Here is a 9,588-nt window from a genome sequence, read left to right as displayed (position 1 = left end):
CAGCAGAAGGATTGTGGAAGAGTCATTACACACTTTGCGTTTGCGCTCGCTTGCGTGCAAACACACACACACACACACACACACACACACACACACACACACACACACACACACACACACACACACACACACACACACACACCTTCCCTGCTATACACTTCCACTACACTGAGGTGTCTGCACCTTCCTAGACAGACTCCAGCGAACTTGAACGAAATGTCATCATTTGGCAGGTATAATTAATCACCATTTAGTTTGGGTGATAATTAATAGAACAGGCGTGAGTTGTGTCTATGCCTTTAAGGATGCGTATCAGATGGGGGACAGTAATGTATCGGATTAAAAAGCATTACTATAAAATAGTACTGTTAAACATTATAGTGCATTACTGATTACTCATATTTCTCATTATGACCAATAGATAAAAGGTTGCTGCCCAGGACCGCAGTTTAAATTCAATACACTGTATATTTCTGTAGATGTGACCTTGAATTAATCGATCAAGTTCATTTCAGCATTTGCCACTTCACTGAAACTCATCCCCTTTCTGTGTACGATTCAGAAGTCTAATCTCAGTAAATCAAATGAACGAATGCCTAATCAAACACCACAAGGCACAAACACAACAGATGTCATCCGATGGATTGTGGAAGCTTAGCGAAACATGACACCTTCAAGATGCATCCTAAAGCTTCATGTATACTCCACAGAACTGTACAACGCTGTGGAAAATAGCAGATCTATGTTACAAGCTGACATTGTCAGCTACAGTATTTCCGGCGCGCAAGATCATCATCAACTAATAGTATAAAGATCATCATCAACTAATAGTATAAATAAACAAGAGCATCATCAACTAATAGTATATAGATCATCATCAACTAATAGTATAAATAAACAAGATCATCATCAACTAATAGTATAAAGATCATCATCAACTAATAGTATAAATAAACAAGATAATCATCAACTAATAGTATAAAGATCATCATCAACTAATAGTATAAATAAACAAGATCATCATCAACTAATAGTATAAAGATCATCATCAACTAATAGTATAAATAAACAAGATCATCATCAACTAATAGTATAAAGATCATCATCAACTAATAGTATAAAGATCATCATCAACTAATAGTATAAATTGGGCTTAAGCACGGCAGCTCGCATCGTGCGATCACAGTAAAGAAATGTGTTTGAGAACTACAGATTTTGGAAGGCATTTGTAGAATCAGGTCTTAATGCCTAAGTCATGAAAAGCAGCGGCTCCAGTAGACTCCAGTGACTCCAGTAGACTCCCTCCAGAAGTAGCCCAGTGACTCCAGTAGACTCCCTCCAGAAGTAGCCCAGTGACTCCAGTAGACTCCCTCCAGAAGTAGCCCAGTGACTCCAGTAGACTCCCTCCAGAAGTAGCCCAGTGACTCCAGTAGACTCCCTCCAGAAGTAGCCCAGTGACTCCAGTAGACTCCCTCCAGAAGTAGCCCAGTGACTCCAGTAGACTCCCTCCAGAAGTAGCCCAGCGACTCCAGTAGACTCCCTCCAGAAGTAGCCCAGTGACTCCAGTAGACTCCCTCCAGAAGTAGCCCAGTGACTCCAGTAGACTCCCTCCAGAAGTAGCCCAGTGACTCCAGTAGACTCCCTCCAGAAGTAGCCCAGTGACTCCAGTAGACTCCCTCCAGAAGTAGCCCAGTGACTCCAGTAGACTCCCTCCAGAAGTAGCCCAGTGACTCCAGTAGACTCCCTCCAGAAGTAGCCCAGTGACTCCAGTAGACTCCCTCCAGAAGTAGCCCAGCGACTCCAGTAGACTCCCTCCAGAAGTAGCCCAGTGACTCCAGTAGACTCCCTCCAGAAGTAGCCCAGTGACTCCAGTAGACTCCCTCCAGAAGTAGCCCAGTGACTCCAGTAGACTCCCTCCAGAAGTAGCCCAGCGACTCCAGTAGACTCCCTCCAGAAGTAGCCCAGTGACTCCAGTAGACTCCCTCCAGAAGTAGCCCAGTGACTCCAGTAGACTCCCTCCAGAAGTAGCCCAGTGACTTCAGTAGACTCCCTCCAGAAGTAGCCCAGTGACTTCAGTAGACTCCCTCCAGAAGTAGCCCAGTGGCTCCAGTAGACTCCCTCCAGAAGTAGCCCAGTGACTCCAGTAGACTCCCTCCAGAAGTAGCCCAGTGACTCCAGTAGACTCCCTCCAGAAGTAGCCCAGTGGCTCTAGTAGACTCCCTCCAGAAGTAGCCCAGTGGCTCCAGTAGACTCCCTCCAGAAGTAGCCCAGTGGCTCCAGTAGACTCCCTCCAGAAGTAGCCCAGTGACTCCAGTAGACTCCCTCCAGAAGTAGCCCAGTGACTCCAGTAGACTCCCTCCAGAAGTAGCCCAGTGACTCCAGTAGACTCCCTCCAGAAGTAGCCCAGTGACTCCAGTAGACTCCCTCCAGAAGTAGCCCAGTGACTCCAGTAGACTCCCTCCAGAAGTAGCCCAGTGACTCCAGTAGACTCCCTCCAGAAGTAGCCCAGTGACTCCAGTAGACTCCCTCCAGAAGTAGCCCAGTGACTCCAGTAGACTCCCTCCAGAAGTTGCCCAGTGGCTCCAGTAGACTCCCTCCAGAAGTAGCCCAGTGGCTCCAGTAGACTCCCTCCAGAAGTAGCCCAGTGACTCCAGTAGACTCCCTCCAGAAGTAGCCCAGTGACTCCAGTAGACTCCCTCCAGAAGTAGCCTAGTGGCTCCAGTAGACTCCCTCCAGAAGTAGCCCAGTGGCTCCAGTAGACTCCCTCCAGAAGTAGCCCAGTGACTCCAGTAGACTCCCTCCAGAAGTAGCCCAGTGACTCCAGTAGACTCCCTCCAGAAGTAGCCCAGTGACTCCAGTAGACTCCCTCCAGAAGTAGCCCAGTGGCTCCAGTAGACTCCCTCCAGAAGTAGCCCAGTGACTCCAGTAGACTCCCTCCAGAAGTAGCCCAGTGACTCCAGTAGACTCCCTCCAGAAGTAGCCCAGTGACTCCAGTAGACTCCCTCCAGAAGTAGCCCAGTGACTCCAGTAGACTCCCTCCAGAAGTAGCCCAGTGACTCCAGTAGACTCCCTCCAGAAGTAGCCCAGTGACTCCAGTAGACTCCCTCCAGAAGTAGCCCAGTGACTCCAGTAGACTCCCTCCAGAAGTAGCCCAGTGACTCCAGTAGACTCCCTCCAGAAGTAGCCCAGTGACTCCAGTAGACTCCCTCCAGAAGTAGCCCAGCGACTCCAGTAGACTCCCTCCAGAAGTAGCCCAGTGACTCCAGTAGACTCCCTCCAGAAGTAGCCCAGTGACTCCAGTAGACTCCCTCCAGAAGTAGCCCAGTGACTCCAGTAGACTCCCTCCAGAAGTAGCCCAGCGACTCCAGTAGACTCCCTCCAGAAGTAGCCCAGTGACTCCAGTAGACTCCCTCCAGAAGTAGCCCAGTGACTCCAGTAGACTCCCTCCAGAAGTAGCCCAGTGACTTCAGTAGACTCCCTCCAGAAGTAGCCCAGTGACTTCAGTAGACTCCCTCCAGAAGTAGCCCAGTGGCTCCAGTAGACTCCCTCCAGAAGTAGCCCAGTGACTCCAGTAGACTCCCTCCAGAAGTAGCCCAGTGACTCCAGTAGACTCCCTCCAGAAGTAGCCCAGTGGCTCTAGTAGACTCCCTCCAGAAGTAGCCCAGTGGCTCCAGTAGACTCCCTCCAGAAGTAGCCCAGTGGCTCCAGTAGACTCCCTCCAGAAGTAGCCCAGTGACTCCAGTAGACTCCCTCCAGAAGTAGCCCAGTGACTCCAGTAGACTCCCTCCAGAAGTAGCCCAGTGACTCCAGTAGACTCCCTCCAGAAGTAGCCCAGTGACTCCAGTAGACTCCCTCCAGAAGTAGCCCAGTGACTCCAGTAGACTCCCTCCAGAAGTAGCCCAGTGACTCCAGTAGACTCCCTCCAGAAGTAGCCCAGTGACTCCAGTAGACTCCCTCCAGAAGTAGCCCAGTGACTCCAGTAGACTCCCTCCAGAAGTTGCCCAGTGGCTCCAGTAGACTCCCTCCAGAAGTAGCCCAGTGGCTCCAGTAGACTCCCTCCAGAAGTAGCCCAGTGACTCCAGTAGACTCCCTCCAGAAGTAGCCCAGTGACTCCAGTAGACTCCCTCCAGAAGTAGCCTAGTGGCTCCAGTAGACTCCCTCCAGAAGTAGCCCAGTGGCTCCAGTAGACTCCCTCCAGAAGTAGCCCAGTGACTCCAGTAGACTCCCTCCAGAAGTAGCCCAGTGACTCCAGTAGACTCCCTCCAGAAGTAGCCCAGTGACTCCAGTAGACTCCCTCCAGAAGTAGCCCAGTGGCTCCAGTAGACTCCCTCCAGAAGTAGCCCAGTGACTCCAGTAGACTCCCTCCAGAAGTAGCCCAGTGACTCCAGTAGACTCCCTCCAGAAGTAGCCCAGTGACTCCAGTAGACTCCCTCCAGAAGTAGCCCAGTGACTCCAGTAGACTCCCTCCAGAAGTAGCCCAGTGACTTCAGTAGACTCCCTCCAGAAGTAGCCCAGTGACTCCAGTAGACTCCCTCCAGAAGTAGCCCAGTGGCTCCAGTAGACTCCCTCCAGAAGTAGCCCAGTGGCTCCAGTAGACTCCCTCCAGAAGTAGCCCAGTGACTCCAGTAGACTCCCTCCAGAAGTAGCCCAGTGACTCCAGTAGACTCCCTCCAGAAGTAGCCCAGTGGCTCCAGTAGACTCCCTCCAGAAGTAGCCCAGTGGCTCCAGTAGACTCCCTCCAGAAGTAGCCCAGTGACTCCAGTAGACTCCCTCCAGAAGTAGCCCAGTGACTCCAGTAGACTCCCTCCAGAAGTAGCCCAGTGACTCCAGTAGACTCCCTCCAGAAGTAGCCCAGTGACTCCAGTAGACTCCCTCCAGAAGTAGCCCAGTGACTCATCCAGTGCGTCTGCTTCAAGTCATGGTAGCAGTGTGAGAACCGCTGACCAACGGGATCCATGACATAGCCTTTTTTTCCAATAAAGTCCTGCCTGCGTCATGTCTCTCCCCGAAGGCTGAGGTCAGATCGGTGCGCTCGGCGGCTCACTGTCTCCGCCATTCCTCGGCCTTCGGAGCGGAACTAACGCATAGTCAATTTAGTCTGTTATCGCTTACACACACCTGGTCTAACCACATCCAGGCTCTGTGTGTGTGTGTGTGTGTGTGTGTGTGTGTGTGTGTGTGTGCGTGTGCGTGTGCGTGTGGTGTGTGTAGTGTGTTGTGTGTGTGTGTGTGGGCGATGACCAGATTTGTGTATATATTTATTTTTCCAGCGTAATTTCGGCCCTAATGTTTCCACAAGAATTGGAAACCGGTCTTAAGTTCAAAGCCTGTTTTCCCAGACCTCACGGGAGAAGTAGCGGTATTGATCCAGGTTGTAAAGAGTAGAGTAGATTATCCACATGTGGAAATGTTCTTTTTGGCTTCACTGTATTGCTATTGGTGGTGGGGCCAGGCAGTGTACTCAACACCAGCACTTGAGTCAAAGTAAAAATACTCCCGGTGCATGATCGAGTTCTGGCCAAAGCGTAAAGAGGTGTGTGTGTTGGAATATATAGTGCCAAACATGAGGCTGATTTGAAACATTTGCGGTGGCGTGCCTTCCTTCGCCTACAGGGAGTGTGTGCAGTTGTGCACGCCAAGTTTAATGCCAAAATGGTTTCTCAAGATGTCATGGCATCATACAGTAATGTATCGTGTGAAGCTAACATCACTAACTGTGTTAGCTGAGACTGTATGTAGCCTTGAGGTAGCCAGCATTTCATGTCTATCTAGTTTGGACCATGTTGGCTCGTTCAGCTGCATGCTGAAATCTGTTTGGCTAGCATGAGCAGAGAGAGAGAGAGAGAGAGAGATTAGAAAAAACTAAAGACAAAGAGTGGAAGAAAGAGAAAAATGGAGAGAGATAGAGCAAGAGACTCAGAGTGCATATCTAGGTCAGAGAGGCAGAGAGAAAGTGGAGGAACAGAGGAGAGCGAAGCCGTCAACAATGGACTGGATGAAGGGATGAGCAGGCTAGGGAAGCTCTTCTGGAGTTAGACAGAAAAATCTGTAGCGTTGGTTTAATTCAGAGTGTAGAAAATGAATCGGTGAAGGGTCCATTTTTCACAATCTCTGAGTTAAATGAACACTCTGGATTGTACGGTGTATAGACGAGCCGACACGGCTAATGCCTTCCCTCACTCCTTTCATACTTTGTCATTAAACAAGGACAGATGTTATTACCCCTCAGAGAGAGAGAGGGAGAGAGGGAGAGAGGGGGAGAGAAAGATTAAGGATGAGAGATTGATAAGGGAGTCCGGTGGCCCAGAGAAATGAATCTCTATCCAGGTCTGATAATCTCCATGTCCAATGTAATTTTGACACATTCATTTCTCTCTCTCGCTCTCTCTGGCTCGCTGTGTGTGTGTGTGTGTGTGTGTGTGTGTGTGTGTGTGTGTGTGTGTGTGTGTGTGTGTGTGTGTGTGTGTGTGTGTGTGTGTGTGTGTGTGTGTGTGTGTGTGTGTGTGTGTGTGTGTGTGTGTGTGTGTGTGTGTGTGTGTGTGTGTGTGTGTGTGTGTAAATCATTGTACTGGGCATGAGAGGTGAGAAGGAAAAAGCAGACGGCAGTTAGTGTGTATGTATGTCTGCCTTTGTGTGAAAACTGTTAAAGGTCCACAAGTGAACGGTCAGTCTTATGGCTGTGGTCATGTGTGTGTGTGTACGTGCACCCGCATTTGGTGTGCGTGTGTGTGCGTGCACCCGCATTTTGTCTGTGCGTGTGTGTGCATGCATTGTGTCAGTGCGCGTGTCTTTGTGTGAGACAGTCTTTGAGGGCCATAAGTGGCTGTGGTCAGTTGTGTGTGTGTGACTGTGTGTGTGTGTGTGTGTGTGTGTGTGTGTGTGTGTGTGTGTGACTGTGTGTGTGAGCAGAATTTCATGTCCATAAGTGGTAGTGTTCTCCGGCTGAAACGTCTTTGTTGCTGTGTAACAAAGCGAGTCCTTGTGCTGCTGGAATTGGGGCAGTCTGATCTTAATGAGAAATCCCTTCTCAGTCTTTCCAGCTCTTTCAGTCTGGCTGATTTGTGTGTGCGTGCGTGCGTGCGTGCGTGCGTGCGTGCGTGTGTGTGTGTCACCATGCACGGCTGCTTAGTTAGCATTGTGGGATATTGGATCACGATACAATGATTCATCGTGTTTAAAAAGCCTGAGTTACGAACTGTTTTGGAACAGGAAGGAGTTTTAAAAAGTGATTCTGTCCCTGGGAGAGAAGATTAATGAGAACCTGAAGTAATTTAAACTCGTAATCCCCCCCCCCCCCCCCCATAATGACAACGCATTGTTACACTAGTGTTGGAGACTCTCACTGAATGACATGACCTCCGTGAAGGGATAACGGATCATTTTCAAAGTGTGACACTTACAAGATTAAAATTAAAATAACAATGTGAGACTGTTACAGTTCAGAGAGCAACTATCCACTCACTGTGTCCTTGAGCGAACCTCTGAACACCTGTAGTTGCTCACTTGTGTAAAGCCTGCATGATCAACACTTCGATGGAGTAATGCGAAGGAAAAAGGGTATCTACAAGCTCACAAAGAGTGCTGAATCGTGATACATTGTGAGATTGAAGATCTGCTATTTTCGACACACGTCTCCAGTCCGTTGTATGGTAAAGTTAGAATTAAGCATTAAATAGGGTTGTGCAAGGACATTGCTCAGATTAGCTCTAGCGTCATATCTACAAGGAAAAGTTTATGTTGGAATGTTGCCTCTGAGTGTGTGCTCTCTGCGATGGCTCCACTCTCATTATGAGAACGGGCCTCAGACTATTGCCTCATTAATGTATACGGTACTTTGTCGCGTGCCGAAAATAGCCGATATACAGTACAAGCTCACAATGCACCGCAGTGTGACACGTTGCAAGCTTGTAGATCTGCTGTCTTTGGTGTGCGACACCGGCGCATGACTAAGTATAAAATCAGGCTTAAAGCCCTCTGGAGGGACTGCAGGCAGAGACTCCTAATGCCATCTGGTTAACAACGACTCCACTAGGAAAACAGTCCTGCCCTTGTTTGGTGCCTGCCTGCTTGAAGTGTGTGCGTGCGTGCGCGTGCGTGCGAGACATATGCCCTTTTCCCATGCCATGTGTGTGCAACCATGTGTTAGCCATGCCTATATACTGTGTGTTTGTGTTGTTTGGCAGCTTTTGGGTATGTGTTTGTGTGCATTTATTTGTTTGGCCTGCTGCTAAAGCTGTTATTTTGCTCAGACTGTACCAGGCTAATCAGCTGAGTCCACCACACAGGTGGACGTAATAGCCTTGAGTGGTTCAGCCACCGCTAGCCCTGTTAGCACCATTAGCCAATCACAGAAACAGATGCTCCATTCCCAACCAACGACTTGGGCCTTCTCCAAGGCCCCTAACAAGACTCCTAGCTCCCTAGGCTTCCCGGCTTCTCGCTCCCTCAGGCGTACACTCACACCTGGGTATTTTGGATTAAATATGGAAAAATATGCTTCATGAAAGCAGAAAACTAAACGTTTGTCACTTTTGTTTCTCTCTCTCTCTATCTCTCTCTCTCTCTCTCTCTCTCTCTCTCTCTTTCTCTCTCTCTCTCTCTCTTTTTCCAGGGTCGCCATGTTAAAACAGGGCAGCTGGCAGCCATCAAGGTCATGGATGTCACTGGGGTAAGAAGCATCCGCACGCTCGTGCACACACACGCACGCACGCACACACACACACACACACACACACACACACACACACGAGAATGCACACACACACACACACACACACACACTCGGAACGAATCATCTCAAGTGATTATAACCGCGGCAGTCCATGTCATCTAATTATGAGCGATGAGTCAGTAGGCGCGTGTCTACAGTATGTGTCTATGTGCGATTGTGCGTGCATGCATACAGAATGATGATAGCAGGGAGGAAATGGGGACAGGCCCATTGCCATGGTTGTATTAGCTGGAGGTATAGGTCTGGGACGGCAGCTATAGGGAGGTCCCAAGGCTTGTCTGTAAAAACAGACAGGAGAGATTCTCTCTGCTATATTTAGATCCTCTAACTAACAGAACCACACTGAGCCACCCTCCAAATAGTGAAGCTACACAGGAAGACAAAGAGGGATTCATGATACTGAATGGATTGATGAAGTGGATGGATTGATGAAGTGATGGGACATTTAAAGGTGTGGATGAATACAATGGAGAGGAATGGATGATTGAGTGAGTGAATGCAGCAATGAATGGGATGAATGAATGTGGAAATGAGATATGTAATTCATGAATAAACAAACAAACACAGTGTGAGTGGAACATGGGAAGACTGTAGTAATAAACAAACATGTTCATTTAGGAAATTGTAAACATCTTTGACAGAATGAATAGTTGTATTAATCAATGAATGACAGAACAAATGAGGCTAAAATGACCTAGCTAATTAAACTACTGTCGCTGCTACCAGAATAAACAATTGTATCTGGCATCTTGGCCAATTAACACTAAATGATAAGTAATCAAATCAAATAGTCTAATGTTGTGGATATCGAGGGATAAATTAAAATGCTAAATAATGAAATGGTACCAAAACACCCA

General features: G+C 48.6%; 1 protein-coding gene across 5 annotated transcripts in view; it reads left to right on the top strand.

Moving 5' to 3' along the window:
* Positions 1-9,588, top strand: part of tnika (TRAF2 and NCK interacting kinase a) — a 112,204-nt gene that overhangs the window by 44,695 nt on the left and 57,921 nt on the right. For all 5 annotated transcript variants that reach the window (XM_079528913.1, XM_079528914.1, XM_079528912.1 and 2 more), the window contains exon 3: positions 8,612-8,668. In XM_079528913.1, coding sequence (XP_079385039.1) covers positions 8,612-8,668 — 57 coding nt within the window. The remainder of the gene's footprint in view (positions 1-8,611; positions 8,669-9,588) is intronic.

The sequence above is a fragment of the Electrona antarctica genome (assembly GCF_951216825.1).
Source record: "Electrona antarctica genome assembly, chromosome: 18".
In the NCBI taxonomy this organism is placed as follows: Eukaryota; Metazoa; Chordata; class Actinopteri; order Myctophiformes; family Myctophidae; genus Electrona; species Electrona antarctica.
This window is presented reverse-complemented; position numbering and strand designations above follow the sequence as displayed.